We start from the raw sequence: 18,894 nt of genomic DNA on the forward strand, positions 1-18,894 counted from the left end.
AAAAAACCTAACACTTATACTTTACTTAATACAATGTAAATGCTCTGTAAGTAGTCATTACATTACTTGAGAGTGGTGACAAGGAAAAGAAAGTCTACATTTTCAGAATAGATGCAATTTTTTTCAGATATTTCAGTCTAGGGTTGGTTGAGTCCATGCATGCAAACTAAAGATACAGAGGGACAACTATACTTGATTTTTTAGATTTCTATATCTCATCTCTAAGATACAAAGGGGTATCTACCATCCTGGTTGTTGAAAAGATTAGCAATAATGTATACCAAACACCTCAGCAGTAGTAACCAATCCAACAGTGATCTACTTAAAAGTAATTCACAAGAGTCTGACACGGATGTGAAAATTTTTATTCTCTGCATAGTACAGTCATAAAGTCTATCAAACAATTTCCAAAATACGTCCTATGCCTAAAAAAAGACACCATCTTATGCACATGCCTAAAAAAAGACACCGTCGCTGGCTGTTCCTATGCTGCGTTTTTTTCTTCCTCTTCCTTCTCTTTGCATTGAGAAGCCACTTCCCCAAGTCTTATGGCCCTTTCATAAGTGGTCCTTGCAACATGCGAGTCAACTGGTGTTTTGTCCTCTTTCCACAGCTGCTGCCATTAACTGGCACTTCGTTTCCTCAGTTTCCCATTCCTCTGCTGGTTAACTCTTGTTATTAATTAAAAATGGGCGGCTCAGTTTGCTGGAGATAGGAAAATGTTGAAAAACACCGCGAATAAAACAAAAGCTGAATAACCAGCAATTGCTATCCAAAACCTTGGATCTTTTAGCAGTGCCTTATCAAAGCAACTAAACACAGTGTAACCTATAGACATCCCAGCAAATCCACCTGCAATGTGAGCTGCAAATGACACCTTTGGGGAAAAAAAGAGGGAAAACAGAAGTGAAGAAAATGCTAATGGCACACATCAGTTGCATCTTCTTACTCAAACACAAATATCATAAACAAGGACTTACAAGCCTGGGGAACTAGAAGACTCCATGTGCTCAGAAAAGTGATGTTCTAATGCATGCAAAGCTTTAAAAAAATTTTTTTCACCCACTCTCAGAACACAAGATAAATTGTTTCTCATTCTTTCTAATCATCATTGCATTTAGGATGATTCTATATAAAGCCAACCAAGGGAATAGGAGTTGAGGGGCCATCAGGGGTCTCAAAAGGAACATCCTACAGAAATGGGATCCAGGATTAAAATACAAGTCATGACAAACACACAAATACTCAAACGCCAAATTCAAAGATTAATCCCAGAAAAACTGAAAATCTTTTATCAGTTCTATGTTATAAATTCATATGCACCCAGCTTTCCACCGTATTCCCACCTGCTTTGGATTCTCCGTGGACAAGGAAATCCCTACTCTCCCGTTTCAGAATGGCTCCCAATGTGGCAGGTGTGGCAATGAAAGAGTCAAATCAAAAGGACCATCCAAAAGCTGGATTGCTTAGGAACTTTCTTAATTTCCAAACTGATACTCAGCTACTCTAAATCACAGATAAATCCATGTTTGAGAGCCCTTTTTATAAGTAAGAAAGTTTTTTATTTCAAAAAAGAAACTCACCGGAGACCCACCTTCAGACACAAAGAACCTTCTGTAGAGAGCAAATCCCATGTCCGATGCAACTAGAAGGAAAAGTACCCTGATTAAGCACCCGAATTTTTACCACAATGCATCAAATGTTTTGAGGCTCCCTCTAAACGTCACAGGGAATCATAGTTGAGTTGTACTCTGTGTCCTAAGAGTCTTGCAATGCATTAATTTATTAATCCTCACACCAACCCTATGAAGTAGATACTATCATCATACTATTTAATGGATTTATTCATTCAACAAGTATCTATGCATTATCATCTCTGCGGAAGGCACTGTTCTAGTTGGTTGATACACAACCAGGAACAGATCACAGCAACAGTGTCACTGGGGAGCAAACAAGGCATACAGTATGTCAGTGTCAAACGATGCAGAAAATAGAGAGGGAAACACATGGGGAATACCAGAGGTAGGGTATGACTTTTAATAGGAGAAAGAGGAAGGATCTTCTGAGAAGACCATGCCAGGGGTGGTGCACAATATATTAATTATCGGTATTCCCTAATTATATGTTATGCAACTTTGTTCTGTTTTTTCATAGAATTCAGAAACAGTACTTTGTTTTCATTCTTTATTAATGCCTATTTGTATTGCATTAAAATTTTTAAAAAGAATCACAGGTATTCTATGCCTGAGCAAAGAGTGTTTACTGCCCACCTGAGTAGTACTAAAGAAGGGCAAAAACCATTTCCCTACTGAGGATATGAGGTTTTTCTATAAAATCCATTCATAATTACATAAAAGCAACAGATTGACTGAAGACCTGTCTGTCTGTCTCTTTCCCATCTCTGGAGGAGTCACTGAGGACTGAACCCAGGGGCTTTGCCTTCACAATGAGCTGCATCCCTTGAATTTGCCATCTTTCTGCCTCAGTTCCCCACTGATTGTGAGTTAACACCCACAGCAGCCCTCCTGGCCCGCAGGTACTCACTCGCTCTCCCTTCTCTGCCAACAATTTTCCCTTCCCTTTGGCACTCCTTGTGGAGAAAGATCTACAATAACTTTTTTTTTGGTCTTTTTGAGACAGGGTCTCTCTGTGCAGTTCAGACTGGCCTGGGGCTCATTTTGTAGCCTAGGGTGGTCTCGAACTCGCAATGATCCTCCCACCTCAGCCTCCCGAGTGCTGGATTACAGGCTAAGCCACCACGCCCGGCAAGATCTACAATAGATGACAGTTCTTAACTATGAATAACGATGGACTGTTGGTGCTTTTGCAGTTAAGTGATTTGCACAATAATCTCTTGCAAGGGAGCACTTAGCTGTTCCTGACCCATCATATGGTCATGGAAAGCTTGATACCAAAACCCACGGGCTTTACAGAGTGTCACTCTGCCCTGCCTTTCCAGTCAGCCTGAGGTCCGCCCTCTTCCCTCAGCCTCCCTGTGAGCGCAGCACTCCAGAAACAGTCCTACACTCAGTGACCACCCAGGCCTTTACCTGCGTGTCTCCTGCCTCCAACAGCCTGTCCTCATCCCATCTGTGTGGCTTTAGACTCAGCCACATCCCTGCTTCAGCACTGTTGTACGATTCTTAGAGATTCAAAAACCAAGTTAACCACCCTTCCAGTATCTGAGCCTTGGTTTCTTGACCTCCACCTCTTGCCTTTTGTTCCTAGCCACTGCTCAATGGTTCTATCCCAGATCAGTTTGTTTTTTTTTTTTATCTAAAAATTAGAAATTAGAAGAAAATAGATAATAGTGATTTTAAGCTTTTGTTTCCCCTGAGACAGGGTCTCACTATGTAGCTCGGCCCAGTCTTGACTTGTGGCAATCCTCCTGCCTCAGCCTCCTGAGTGCTTGGGATTATAGGCATGCACCACCACTCCTGCCAACTTTTCCTTTTCCAGATAAAAATTATATACAGACTCCAGTCTCTGAAAAAGGAAGTCCAGTATATAAAACGTAAGTGAAGGGGGCTGGGGATTTAGCTCAGCGGCATAAGCACCTGCCTTGCAAGCAGGCAGTCGTAAGTTCGATCCCTGGTACCGATAAAAAGGAAAAAGACAAAAAAAAAAAAAAAAAACATATCAGCGAGGTACTGCTCAGAAAAGTGAAAAGTCCTCTATTTACCTTTTCTGTCTCAGAGTATGATATCAACAATTCTTTCTGACTCTAGGCAGACAGTCACTCTCCATGTTAGTGGTTGGGAACTAGGAAAAGGCCTTCTGAAGATTGCACCAGGAAACCTGAGAGTAGAGTACCCACAAGACTAACTTACTTATCAGGATGATGATCAGTAGTCTGACAATTCCGAAGACAGGAACCATTTGTTGAAAATTCTTGCAAAGAGATAAATAATAATTATAAGCTATCTGTTGGCAAATAAAAACCTCAGTTCCATTTCCTCTTCACCCACTTTTTCATTTAAAACAATGTTTGAGTGTCAAATACTTTGAAAACAAAGCATGGGTGTAACAGCTGAGTTTTCAGACCTATCTGGGAACTACAATATGAGTGTACTTTGGACAACAAAATGAACTATGATGTTTAATTCCATGCTATAAACCAGATATATTTTCATTAGCCGGAAATTGAATAAAAGTAATCAACATTTGACATGTCAATAGATGGATAGGTAGATAAATAAATGTTATCAACCTGAAGGCTGATAAAATCTTTCTAAGCTTTTTGGTTAATATTCGTTTGCCACTTCTTCATTCTGTTTCCCAATAGTAGAGAGCAAAGATTTAACTGAAATGTATTACTTTGTTTTTGTTTTTGTTTTTTTTGTTTTTCTGAGATAAGGTGTCACTGTGCAGTTCAGGTTGGCCTTGAATTCACTATCTAGTTCAGCCTGGCCTTGAACTCATGGCAATCTTCCCTGTCTTAGCTTCCTGAGTGCTGGGGTTAAAGGCATGCGCCACCACGCCCAGCTTACTTTTATTTTTTGAAAAGTAATTTCAAAAGAAATTAAAATGTTGATTAAAAAACATTGTTTGGGTTCTGGGGATTTAGCTCAGCAGCATAAGTGCCTGCCTTGTAAGCAGGCAGTAGTGGGTTCGATCCCTGGTACCGATAAAAAGCAAAAAGACAAAAAAAAAAAAAATATATTGTTTGGTTTTAGCTTTGACTGTTCTTGGCCCAGCCTGCAGCAGCCCTGCCTGTCACTAGCAAATGGCTGAGTCAGACATCTCTACTGAGCTGCTGCTCTTTGCCCTTCCAGGCTCTTCTCAGAGAGTAGAGGTGCTGAAATAGGATATTTATTTTAAATCAATTATTTTCAAGCTGTCATGAACACGACCTACAGTTAAGACACAATTTGCATAATTCGGTACACACATAAATCAGATATATGTACCCGTATTGCACAAGATACACAGTGATTTCTCTTTTCTTTTTGAGTCACAAGACAAACCGAGTGCACAACCACTAATGGTTTGCAATCCAAAGTTTGAAAAATATCTTTCTAAATGACTTCTGTATTTGGAAATTACATAACTGCTTGATATTTTTCCTCCTTGAATATTTTTAAATAGATCCAAATGATTAAAGAATTGAGAACAAATCAAGATTTTAGCCCATTTTAAAAAATGATTCCCCATACCATGAAAGGGGAAAAAATAATGCGTCAATTCAGAAGGCTATTCACCATTTGCATATTGAAATAAAAAGCTTCATCCAGTAAATTCACTTCTAAAAATGTATCCAAAAAGGGGCTGGGGATTTAGCTCAGCGGCATAAGCACCTGCCTTGCAAGCAGGCAGTCATGAGTTCGATCCTTGGTACTGATAAAAAGCAAAAAGACAAAAAAAAAAAAAAAAATCCACAAATGCAAGAATATAAACATAAAAGAACACTGTACAGCATTATATGTAATATGATAAGTTAATTTAACCCAAATTTACCCCAAATTATTTTTTCAGTGAGTTTGTTCATTTGTTTGTTTTTGTCTTTTTGAGACAGGGTTTCACAATGCATTTCAGACTGGCCTTGAACTCACTTTGTAGCCCAGACCAGCCTCCAACTCACAATGATCTCCTACCTCAGTTTCCCAAATGCTGAGATTACAGGTATGCACCACCATGCCTGACAATGTGTGTTTTGCTGCAATAATTTTTTTTAAATTTTTAAATAATCACTGCATTTTTTATCATTCCAGATAGATAAGTAGGTAGGTAGATAGATAGATAGATAGATAGATAGATAGATAGATTTTTTTTTAGACTATATTGAGGATCTTAACTTTCTTTCATGAATTGAAAGGTAAATGCTGGTAGCCATGATTCTCAGAAAAAAGATTAGCGCTCAGTCAATATTGATAAAGATTCTCTAAACCAAACAACAGTTACTGTTTTAGAACAAAGCAGGTGAGAGTGGAGCACTTGCCTAGCATGTGCAATTCCCGGCCCTGGAAAAATAGCAAAGCTCCCAGACTCCATTCCCAAAGTGCTTACCACTATAACATTCATAAAATAGCCTCCCATCAGGGCATAGATTCCTCCTGAAGCACCCACCAGATATTTGAGTGGGTCAAAAATAGAACTGGCAAGGGAACCTAAAAAAATAAATCACAAGAGTTGACATGACTGTAAGAATCATAAGAGAAAATACTTTCTAATTAGCTACCCCAGTTTTGTTCCCCCAATTCTATGTTCAAGAGAATAGTAGTATAACAGATACAAGCGCACAGATTCTGGGTTCAGATTTACCAGGTACGTGATTTGAGGAAGTTACTTAACTTCTCTGTACCTCAGTTCCCCTAACTACAAAACAGGGGTATCAACAGAACTGACCTCAGTGGGTTTCCCAGAGATGCAAATGAATTGTTACACATACAGTACTTAGAACACTGCCTGGAATGTATGGGCTACCTGCTTGCTATTTAAAATATCCCACACATTGGGTCAAAATTATCAAAATATCTGAGCCACTCCAGGATTTTATTATCTAAGGGCTGTCTTTTTCATGGACCTATGCTGCAGCCTCAGAATCCTGTCAAAATACCATTTGATTAGATTCCCTAAATGAGATGAAATGTATTTTCTAACCCCTTCTTGGACAAAAGGTCTTACAAACCACCTTACACGAACTCTAAGACGTTCCTTCTCTTCTGTTTAGTTCTATTACTTGTTCTCCCCCTTTAAGACTCTCTTTGGTTCCTCAGGATACCATACAACACCATTCCTACTTGGTGCAAGAAAGATTAAGTGTTTGCTCTAAGAAACTGACACCCAAATGAGCAATTATTATTGTAACAGACAGACTATAACTACTATGTTCAACATACACTCAGGTATGGTGGCATCTGCCTGGCATCCCAGCACTTGGGGGACTGGGAAGGAGAACTGCTGTGAGTTCAAGGCCAGCCCGAACTACATAATGAGACCCTGTGTCAAAAAAGAGAGAGCGAGACAGAGAGAAGGAAGAAAGGGAGGAAGGAAAAAAAGAATGAAAGAAGAAAAGAAAGGAAGAAATAAGGGAGGAAAAAAAGAGAGAAAGAGAAAGAAAGAAAGAAAGAAAGAAAGAAAGAAAGAAAGAAAGAAAGAAAGGAAGAATAAAATATATCAAAATTGGCCCTGAGCTGTAGCTGCATGTACAGTGTGTGCTTAGCATGTTTAACAGGTCCAATCCTCAGTACCAAATAAATAAGTAAAATATAATAAAATTGCACAAGCAGTACTTAGGAGAGAATGACTTCCTCAGCATAAAGGTAGTGGACCAGTTACTCTGAGAGGAAGAGGAGGAGGAAGAAAAGCTTTTTAGTGGGAGAGGGGAGTACTGGGGATTCCCAGGATCTTTGCACTGAGCTAAATCCCCCACTCCACTTTTTTTTTATTTTAAATTTTGAGACAAGGTCTCACTAAATTCCTGAATTGTCTAGGCTAGGCTCAAACTTTTGATCCTCCTACTGAGCCCCCTAGAATGCTGGGATTACAGGCATACTTCACCATACCTGGCTAGGAGATAACAGTTTGATTAAACTTTGAAGAATCATTAAGATTTGGATGAGGAAAACAAGGGGGAAGGATGTATTCAAGGACGGGGCAACTAGGCCAGGGATATAGCTCAGTGGCCCAGTGCCTGCCTGGTGAGCCTGAGGTCCTGAGTTCGAGTCTCGATACAAAAAATGGATTAGGGAGCTAAAACACCAAAGGCATAAAAACATGAATGGTAAACCCAAGTGTGGTGGCACACACCTGTAAGCCCAGTGCTTGGAAGGCAGAGATCAGACTGGACTGCATATCAAGACCCTGTCTCAAAACAAACAAAAAATGGATGACAAAATCAGGCATGGCTTGACTGGGGAGGTGCAGGCTTTGGCAAAGCCAGCAGTGAGAATCTGGAGAAGATGGAGATGAAGATATGGGCAGCCTTGGTTTCTCTAGAGTCCCTCCCGGACTTCCAGGAAATCATCATGAAGTGTATCAGTCATTACTGGGTTCAGGACCGTGTAGTCCTGAAATGGTATCTTCAGAGACATCTCCAGGTTAAGTTGTAGTCTTCAGCTCCTACTGAATGTTCTGTAGAAACATTCTGTAGAATATTCTGTAGATGTGGGATGTTCTGCTTGGGATGAGATTCTGGGGTAAGAGGAGCAGGGCAAGGCTGTGGGCTACAAATGGACCTGACTGATGCCCCATTTACAAAAGACGCTCTGATGAGGAGGAAGACAAAGTGATTAGAATGGGATAACAGATGAAATATATCACGACAGAAACAAGTAGGAGGTCAGACATGTGGAGACCACTGTGAGTGGGGAGGTGGTGGTAGAAAAAACAGAAACAAGCCAGGCGTGGCGGCTCACGCCTGTAATCCCAGCACTAGGGGGGTGAGGCAGAGGGCTGGTTGCGAGTTTGAGATCAGCCTGGGCTACACAGTGAGTTCAAGGCCAGCCTGAACTGCATAGCGAGATCCTGGCTCAAAAAAGACAAAAAAGAAAAGAAAGAAAAAAACAGAAACAATACTTAGCCAGAGGACAAGCACCTTGCCATAGAACAGAGGTCACACATGGCTTGTCTCTCACCGATGGATGGCACGGGAAGTCACCAGCCATATATTCCACAGCTGGTGTGTGGCAGAGCTAAAGAGCCAAAGCAGGCCGTCTGAGGCCAGAGTCGTGTTCTTATGCAGGACACCGTGCTGCCCTTCCAAAGGGCTGCCCTTTGAAGGAATTTACTGACAGGCGGCAGAAAACATCAGAGAAGTTAGAGGTCCTGGATACGCAGATAGATTCTTGGACAGAAGAGCAAAGAAAATAAGCTTCAGAATGAGAAAAATATTTCATTACACCATTGACATTTGATTTTCACTAGGAATTTGAAGAAGCTATTGCTACATCTAAAACAGGATAAAAAAATAAAAAAAAAGTAACTACTGTTACTTCAGGCTTCCACTTTGAAGGTTTAAAGCATTACTTTGTATTTATCTTATATTGAGTTAAAATATACTGAATATCCTGATATCCTAGTAAAATATGCATTATAATAGTTTAGTAATAGATAGTAATTGCAATTCTGAATTTTTAAAGAAGGGCCTTGAACTCAATTATATCATTCCAAATTAATCTTAGAATTTTCCCCCCTGTACTCAAGATTGAACTCCAGGGCCTTTGCACATCTCTAACCCTCTTTTTATTTTTTTATTTTGAGACAAGGACTCACTAAGTTGCTAAACTGGCCGGGTTAAGCTCAAACATGCAATCTTCCTACCTGTTTCCCACAGTGCTGGAATTACAGATGTATGTCATCATGCTTCAAGATTTATTTTAAACCAAAAATAAAGTGGAGAATATATTCACAATTGTGTGTATATGTATACACATACATGTCATACACATATGTACACTCATGTATATGCCATTATAATATATGGATGATGACTTATTAGATACCTTTAAAAGATCAGGCACAGCCACATATACCTGTAATCCCAAAACTCAGGAGGCTGAGGGTTGCCACAAATTCAAGGCCAGCCTGAACTATAGAGTGAGGTCAAGGTCAGCCTCAACTATGTAGTGAGGGTGTCCTGCTGTGAAGTTCTGTACCAATTTCACTGCATTGTCTCAATTGGCTTTGTTCTGCTGTATTTTACTACCTTCAAAATAAAATTTAAAAAAATGTAATTAAAAAATGGACACATCTAAAGGTAACATGCCATGTTTTATAGTGGTATTTTCACATGGATGATACTGTTGCTACTGCTTTCCTCTCTGATAAGATCATGTTCTAAATAGTTTATAAATGCATCACTGGTTCTGTGTTACTGACAATATGACCTATTGGTAGCTGAGTAATGTTCTTCCTGAGTCAAGACTAGCTGACCGGAAAGTTTGGGGCCAGAGGCAAAGTCACTAAACTGTCAAGACAAACAGGAGGAAAAAAGACTCCTAAGAGGAAAGAGTTACAACCATGGATATAGACAAAATAATTATAATGAATATGCTGGTTTGAAACTTGGGAAAATAATCTCAATAAAAGAAGATTAATACCAGTAGAAAATTTCAGAAAGTAGTCAAAAACACTACTTTAAAGCTGTGTCTACAGTAAACTTCTTGAAAGTTTCAAAGAACTATTTAAATGCTTTCCGGGCATTGACCAAGAGGCCACAGTCCCAATTCTCTTCTGTATAAAGGTAGCTTTGATCCTCAAGGCTGACTACAAAAACATAAGGCAAACACAAATCTCTTACAATTCTAAAAAAGGAAAACCCATGGGTGATTGAAGATCAGTGAGAAGAACGGGGTGCAGAAGCACAAAGACTTATACACAAATGTTCATTGCAATTTCTTCTATAAAAGCCTCAGACTGAAAACACTCAGTGTCTGCCCAAAGAAGAAAGAGTAAACCAAGTGTGGTTTATCTGCACAGTGAAATGTTACCCAGCCGTAACCTGCCAGCAAGAACTGATCCATGCAACACAAATAAACCTCAGTTCTGTTGACTGGAAGAAGCCAGCCCATAGATGGTACAGACTCTAGCACTCTACTTATATACAATTCTAGAAAACACAAACTAATCTATAATTCCAGGAAACAGACCGGAGAGGAGAGGGTGCCAGGAAACATTCAGGGGAGGGAGGCATCATGAAATAGAGAGCCTGGCCTTCATACGTAGAGTAAGAAATGTTATATAGAATAGCATGCTTATGCACATCAAATTATACCCTTCCAACAGGTGTGGTGGCCTATATCACTCAGGAGACTAAGAGACAGGGGGATCACTGTGAGTTCGAGGCCAGCCTGCACTACATAGTAAGACCCTGTCTCCAAAAAAAGTTGCACCCTGTAAATGTGTGCAGTTTATTATATATCAGTTACACATGACTAAGCAAACAAAAACAAAAGAAATAGATCCTAGACTCAAGCCCCAGAGATTTTCATTCAGTACATCTGGGTGGCACCATTGTTGGTTCTCCAGGTGACCCAGACCATCCGTCAGATTGGGGGACACTGGGCTGCAGTGCAGACCAGCACGCCTCAGTCTTTAATGTGCGTGGGAGTCGCTGATGAGCAGATCTGATCTGGGGCCAATGCGCTGCCTTTCAACAAGCTGTCTAGAGCGCTGCTGCTGTGCATGGGCACATTCTGCCGGAGGCAAGAGTGAGGAAACTAGAACTCTATCACAGAGGAGGGATTCTAGTGCAGACAAAAAGCAAAGCACCCAAAGCAACAAGGCCAAGTAGTGGAGGGTAAGAAAGAACATCCTTCAGAGAAAAAAAGAAAAGAACATCCTTGCATGCTTGGGTTTTCTTTTGGTCATTGTCTTTTTTTTTTTTTTTTTTTTTTTTTTTTTAACCAGGAATCAAACTCACAACCTCATGCTTGCCAGGCAGGCACTGTGCCATTGAGCTATATCCCCAGCCCATGGCCACTGTTAACTTTTGAGTAAGTATTCATAACATGAGTGAATCTTGTTTAGGGAAAATGATCCAAACAACATGTGAACGATAGACCAGAATGGGCACGGAGACTCCTGTCAAGAAGCTATTGCAAAAATGGGCAGAGGACGTGAACAGGTTATTCATGTCTTCTTGGCTTTGTAACTGGGTCAGGGCTGAGTCCACAGGTTCAACTTGAACTATGGGACAGACATAGATGCAGCACCTGGAGCCAGGCAAGACCTGCTCATCACAAAAGGCTTTCCAAAGCGGGGAAAAAGAATTATGTGCAGAGACAAAAGGAGAAGGTGTAAAAAAAACAGGATCCAAGAAAGAAGAGGGGAAGTTGGATGGGAAGCTACACCATCAGAGCTTGTCGGTTCTCTTAATGTGGATCTTGACAGCTTCCTGCTCTCTGCCCGCAGCCACTGCACCCCCAGTGTTGTAGGTCCTCACTGGGACTCAGCTCTAGAAGACTGGCAACCTTTGCATCAGTAAAAGGAACTGTGTGCACTGTGATAGGTAGAATTATGCCCCCACCACACACACAACTATGTTGAGGTCCTAAGCCCTAGTATCTTATCAGAAATAGGCTTGTTGCAAACATGATTAGTAAAGGAGAGGTTATTCTAGAGTAGGGTGTGTGCCTAAACCGGTATGACTGCTGTCTTTAAGAAGAGGAAACAGAGCCAGACAGAGTTGCACATGCCTGCGATCCCAGCTGAGTCAGGACTGCCCTCAAATTCAAGGTAGCCTGGGCTCCACAGTGAGTTCAAGGCCAGCTTTAACTGCATGGCAGGACCCTGTCACAAAAACAAAGACAAAGGGGAAACAGAAATACAAAGAAAGAACCATAAAATGATGAAGGCAAAGCTAGAAGTTCTTCAGCCGTAAGCCAAGGAGTCACAGCCACCCCCGGAAGCTGCAGTGATGTGAAGGAGGATTCTCCTCTAGGCTTCAGAGAGATCTTGGCCCTGCTGACATTTGATTTCAGATTTCTAGCATCAGAATTATGAGACTACACAGTGCCGTTGCTTTAAGCTTCCCAATTTGTGGTAGCCAGTAATCTTTAGTTATCCATGAGTTTTCTTTTTTTAGATTTGTAAAATCTAAAAATGTTCACTTTGTATTTTTGTAGGCAGCAAGGAAACTGTTACAGGCACTCACTAAAATAGAGGTATATGCACAGGTTTGTAGATTACATATATAGGTCCTACTATACTAATATGTCCTTAAAACACAAAAATATAACTTAAAATATTGATGAAACAATATTTTCAAATTATTTTACTGCATTAATGGTATGTTATGTTTTTTGTCTTTTTGAGACAGGGTCTCACTACGCAGTTCAGGCTGGCCTTGAACAGACTGGGCTGGTCTTGAACTCACAATGATCCTCCTGTATCAGCCTCCCAAACGCTGGGATTACAGGCGTGTGCCACCATATCCAGCTATTTTTTTTAAAAATTGGTTAAATATAGTGATGTAGAAATGCAAAGATATAATCCTAAATCCTAAATTCTGTTATTTTCTAAACACTGGTGTCATGGCCAAAGTATAAAATTACAAGTGACACCAGGCGTGATGGTGCACGCCTGCAATCCCAGAACTCGGAAAGGTGAGACAGGAGGATTCTTGTGAGTTTGAGCCCAGCCTGGGCTACAAAGTGAGCTCAAGACCAGACTGTAGTGAAACTCTGTCTCAAAAAGACAAAAAAAAAAAAAAAAAAGGACTGGGGATTTAGTTCAGTGGCCTAAGTATCTGCCTGGCAAGTGCAAGGTCATGAGTTTGATCCCCAGTACAAAAAAAAAAAAAAAAATTACAAGTGATATGTAGTTTCACATGGAAGACCTGTGTCACTGACTGTGTAAAATTATGTGCATTTGTTGTAACTTGGCTAATTCCCACTCTCACCAACATCATCTTTTCTTTCAAAATAATTAGAAAGTGCTACGATAAAGGTTAAAGTCCACTAAAAGCCTTCACTGAGAATCTTTTTCTTTTCTATTTTTTTTAAGGTAGAATCTTGCTATGTACTTCAGGCTGGCCTTGAACTCACAGCCTGATCCTCCTGTATTGGTCCCCCAAGTGCTGGGATTACAAGTGTGTGCCACCAGGCCCAACAACCTAAGGAATTTTAAAACAGATTAAGGAATTGTTTCCCCATTTTTTAATGTCAATTTGTAAAATATGACTCATTTTTAGCAGTAAAATCTTACAATGATGAAATAACCTCTGTTATGGCTTGTATCTAGATATCATGCAAAACCTCATGTGGTCAAAGGTGGGGCTTTTCAGAGGCTGGATCTGGAGTGTGTAGTGATGCGATCAAGGATGTGTGATTACTAGATCAGTCCACTGATTGCTTTGGCATAGTTCTGGCTAAGATTAAGGCTCCTGCCTTGGCTGTGAGCATTCCCTGCCCTACAAATGGGTAGATTTTATAAAATACAGAAAGAGGGTCGCTGATTGTCACTTGTCACTTGCCTCTTGCTATTTGCTGCCTGCCTGCCTGCTCTGTGATGCCATCCTTGTAGCCAGCCAACTATGAACTGAAACCTCTACAAACTGTGAGCTAAATAATTTCTCCTGCTTTAACTTTGGGTGTTGGATATTTTGGCTCAGCAATGAGAATATAAGTAAGACAATTTCCAGTTGCCATTCAAATTTTCCTTTTCTTAATTTGAGTGTTTCTAAAAAAGTTAGTTTCTTACTCTTTTGAGGGAAAAAAGCTATCATGTCCTCAAGGGACATATTGAATTTTTTTTCAACATCTGTTAAGTAGTATACTACTAAAACCTTTTGTTATCACAGAAAGAAAAAAATCAGCAAGTTAGACACCCATCTTTTTGTATAAAGAAGAATGTATAAACTAATCAAAGTCAAGCCAGGAGTGGTGGCTCACGCCTGTAATCTTAGTCCTTGGGAGATTGAGACAAGAAGGATCACTGCAAGTTTGAGGACATCCTGGGCTACAAAGTGAGCTCAAGGCCAGCCTGAACTGCACAGTGAGACCCTGTCTCAAAAAGACAAAAAAAAAAAAAAATACTAATCAAAATCAACAACTATTCTAAGCAGTTCACTACAAAACAATCAGCCAAATACAAAACATTTTTGTGGTAACTCCCTAACTCAGGATGTCCCTTCCTCCTCCTAAAGATTATCCCATTTATTTAGGCAGGCATGCATACAACAAATCCTCCAATATGAACAGGAATAACCCAGGGAGGGCTTTAGGTCCCGTGTGCTATAAAATTGTCACCTCATACCCAGAAGCTGCACACAGTATGTGATACATGAAGACAAAAATGGATTTATCTCAGTCTGCGTATTACTTAGAAGTCATGCTGGATTTCCTGCTTTTTTAAGAAATAAATGTACTGTTAAGCCACCACAGTGAATAAGGCTGCAATCCCAGCACTTGGAGACAGATGCAGAAGGTTCACGAGTCCAGGAGTTAGAAACCAGCGAGAGCAACAGAGTGAGGCCCTGTTGAGAGACAGAGCAAGGGAAGGAAGGCATTGGTAAAGAACATTTACAAAAAGCCTACAGCTTACCGATAATGCTATACACAGTGGCGAAAGACTAATTTAAATGTTTTCTCTCTAAGATCAGGAGCAAGGCAAGGATATCTGCTACCCCTCTTACCCAGCGTGGTGCTAGAAACACTCATTCACACAATAAGGCTAGAAGAAGAAACAGGCATAGAGGTTGCAAGGGAAGAGAAAATTGTCTTATTTGTAGATGTCATGAGGATTTGCAGATAACACGGAAAATCCCAAAGAATCTAAAAACTACAGTGACAAACACCACAGAACTAACACGAGTCAAGTATGTTTCAAGGTATAGGATCAGCATACAAATATTAATTGTATTTCTACACAATGAATCTATAGACACTGAAATTAGAAATATGATATCATTTAGTAGCCTGGGCTGCATAGGGAGTCCCTGTCTCAACCCTCCCCTCCAAAAAACTGAAATGAAATACAGGACATATTAGTAACTGAGGGTAAAGGAGTGCAGGAAGCCGACAGGGAAGGGGTACTAGGACTATTTCATACCTTGATTATATCGTGGTGGACATACGTTTTCACAAGATGTTACCATTGGGAATAACTGATTAAAGGGTACCTAGTAACTTTTGGTGTTATTTCTTAGACACTATGTAAATCTACAATCATCCTAATATTAAATGTTCAACTTTTTAAAAATGCTTCCAGTAAATAAATACAAACATGAATAGAGGGGAGTTCTAGTATATTCTTCCCACGCCATGATTGAAACAGCTTAGATGTGCTCAGTTTCAGGGATCGATGCCATATGCTAATCCCACCTCAATCTTTCAGCCCCTTTTTATTTATTGTCCAGCTTCTCGTAAAGTTGTCCGTTTTGGTGGGGAGCTAGGGATCGAATGCATGGCTTTTTCATGCTGTGCACACACGCTAGAATTAACCTCTAGCCCCAGCCCAAAGCTGTCTCTCTTAAATGCAAACTGGATCACGTCACTTCCCCAGACAGTTAGTTTGACACATAAGAAGCTTCATGTTCTTCACCAAATTACTTGCAGTTTCAGGCTGTGCAAAACTCTGAGTGTAGCAGCCGAGGATGGGCACCCTTAGTGACTTGTCTTCACGTGCTTCAATTCCCGCTAACCTGTATTCTTCAGTTCTCCCTAATGCTCAGCGCGTTCCCTAGCACGCTTCAGCAGTGCAGTGAACCCTGATTTAAGCCCACTGTGAGTCTCAGCTGCCTCTGCGTTTGTCCTGAGAGCCCAAAAGGGTCGCCTCCTTGTTGCCCTCAGAACACTGACCTGCAATCACTCCTGCCAGGTACACCAGCCCCACCCGGAGGCCTTTGTGGACCATTTCCAGGGGAATTCCCAGCACGAGCTGCATGAAGAGATTCCCCACGATGTGCTGCACTCTGCAGAGACAAATGCACGTGTCAAGTACTTGTACAGATTCTCCTTGGGCTGTGTTCTTTCTTGTGAAAGGACTTGCTAGAATTCCATTTTCTAATTATTTTAGCAGGAAATCTTTCTTTGCTGCTTTTTCCTTTTTTAAAATAAAATCTTGCAGTCACTGCTGTTACATAGCGGCCCAACCTCATGCTGCAGGGTGTACTTTTTTTCCTGCTTTTACTCGGCCCAGACTTGCTCTGCAGAGCCTGTTTCTTTCCCTAACGTTAATAAAACTTTGCTGCCTTCTAAATAAATAAATAAAATCTTGCATGGATCTGCAAATGTAAAACCAGCCAAAGGGCATTTTAGAAGTACAAATGCATTTTGTAAGTCTTCTTTTGTAACAATTATGAAACAGGGATCAATGAAGCTGATTTAAGAAATAAAAACAAAATTTAGGGTGAGGATGACAATTTCAATCATGTCAGCCTCAGCATCTGATTTTATCTCCATTGTAAAGTGTTGAGAAAATTCTAATTCACTGAGTTTGAATTTCAATAGATTTTTAAAATCTAGCTGGTTGTGGTGGCTCACCCCTGTAATTCCAGCACTCAGGAGGCTGAGGCAGAAGGATTGCTGCAAGTTCAAGACCAGCTTGGACTACAAAGTGAGCTCAAAGTCAGCCTGGATTGTATAGTAAGACTCTGTCTCAAAAAGACAAAAAAAATTTTAAAAATTTTAAAACTAAAAATTCTATCTAGTTGAGAGTTCAATAGATGTGGTGGGGCACAGTCTTGCTATGTAGTTCAGCCTGGCCTCGACCTCACTATGTAGCCCAGACTTTCTCAAACCTGTGAATGTCCTCCTGCCTCAGCCTCCCAAGTGACAGGATTATAGGCATGTGCCACCATGCCCAGTTTAAATTTCAATAGATTTTTCAATAATGTCAGGAATTTAACAAATCAGAGATGGTAAGAGAAACTTCACTCCTGACTCTATATTAAAAAGTTACCCTTTAACACTTAATAAATTGGTAGCAGTTATATGCTCTAGATTGGCATCTAACATATTTGAATGTCTTTAAGTCTTTAAGTCAGTATATACACAGTTTTCAGTGCTGGCTTTCAAACCCAGGGCTGTACACATGTTACACAAGTACTCTACCATTAAGCTACACCTTAACTTAGTAAAAATATTTTTAAATAGTTTCAAGCCCTCTTCTGTCTCTTAGACAGATGCTAAATTTCTCTCAATAAATTCTTCCTACTCTTAAAAATATATATTTTTAAAATAAAATTCTTATCATCTTGCTTATTGAACTCCATGGGTACCTCTGGAGAATCTCTAAACATAATTAGAAAATTTCTCACATTAGAATAACCCTTAATTTAGGTGGCACATAGCACTTTTTTTTTTTAAAGGGATTTCACATGAAACCAAAAGTTCAAAACCAAAATAGGCAATAGACCTTGCACAGGGCAGCAGCTCTCATATTTGTTTCATTTACCTAACAAATATCCCACAGGTCACAGAAAAGCTTCTCCTGGGCATGCGCTGCAGGGCAAATTACCTACCTTGATGGCTTCTCATGGATTCAGCCTCAATATCAGGGTCTAAACTATTTTCAAAGACATACGAGCGGTGATACATATTCAGCACCGAATAATCTAGCAAGAATAGTTATACAGTGATACTTTGGTTCATGAAAGCTTTTGTCTGCAATCAATTTGGTTTGCACACAGAAGCATTTGTCAAAATTTTGTTTTGAGTTCAAACTACATCAGGTGTTGAACACACCTGCGGCCATCTTTCTCATATATGACCATCTTTTCTAAAATCATAGAATGAATTAAATTTGTAAACCAAGGTAGCACTAGCACTGTACTAGTGTTTTGGAGTCCTCAAACATAAATATTGATAATAAAAAGAATTTTTAAAATTAGAGATGTCTGCTCCTAGCCGGGTGTGCTGGTGCGAGCCTGTAATCCCAGCACTAGAGAGGACAAGGCAGGAGGATCCCCACAGGTTTGAGGGCAGCCTGGGCTAACAAAGTGAGCTCAAAGCCAGCCTGCACTACAGAGTGAGACCCTGTCTCAAAAAAGGGAGGGAAGGAGAGGGAGAGGGAAGAGTACCATCAGGAGACTTTTGAGAGAGCTTCTATCTTAACCAAAGAGATGGGTTTATTAACAGGAACCGGCTCTTCCCTCTCTTTGCACTGAATGAGGAGAAATAGCAGCCAACTTGCAGGCACGAGAGACCAAGGGAGTAGCAGAGAGGCCAAAACAGGACCTAGAGCCCTGATTTCATTAAACTGATGAATGAATTGCTTACTTCTGAAACTTTCCTATGAGGAAAAATTAGCCCCTATTTATTTAAGTCCCTGTGTGTTACATTTGCTATTTGCATCTAAAAGCATTTCTAACTTGTGTAACTCATATCTGATGTGTCCCACACAGCCTTGCAGATTCTTTTTAGTGCCTTACTGTTTGTTCCTACTATGTGAAATCTGTAGCTTCCATCTCAATCACTTAATCACAACAATCTCATGAGTAGGTCCTATTAC

The 18,894-nt window shown here is 40.3% G+C and overlaps 1 protein-coding gene across 5 annotated transcripts in view; it reads right to left on the bottom strand.

The window, feature by feature from the left end:
- Nucleotides 1-344: 344 nt before the first annotated feature.
- The window catches only part of Rhbdl2 (rhomboid like 2), a 46,599-nt gene continuing 28,049 nt past the window's right edge, over nt 345-18,894 (bottom strand). For 3 of the 5 annotated variants that reach the window (XM_003462262.4, XM_063236117.1, XM_063236116.1), the window contains 5 exons: nt 16,242-16,354; nt 6,007-6,107; nt 3,831-3,891; nt 1,584-1,645; nt 345-877 (listed from right to left, as the gene is read on the bottom strand). In XM_003462262.4, coding sequence (XP_003462310.2) covers nt 698-877; nt 1,584-1,645; nt 3,831-3,891; nt 6,007-6,107; nt 16,242-16,354 — 517 coding nt within the window. In that variant the 3' untranslated portion in view covers nt 345-697. The remainder of the gene's footprint in view (nt 878-1,583; nt 1,646-3,830; nt 3,892-6,006; nt 6,108-16,241; nt 16,355-18,894) is intronic. The other 2 variants (XM_013142375.2, XM_013142377.2) reach the window with 2 other exon arrangements.

The sequence above is a fragment of the Cavia porcellus genome, unplaced genomic scaffold (assembly GCF_034190915.1).
Source record: "Cavia porcellus strain 051 isolate PalLab524CR breed Dunkin Hartley unplaced genomic scaffold, mCavPor4.1 scaffold_25, whole genome shotgun sequence".
NCBI classification, from domain to species: Eukaryota; Metazoa; Chordata; class Mammalia; order Rodentia; family Caviidae; genus Cavia; species Cavia porcellus.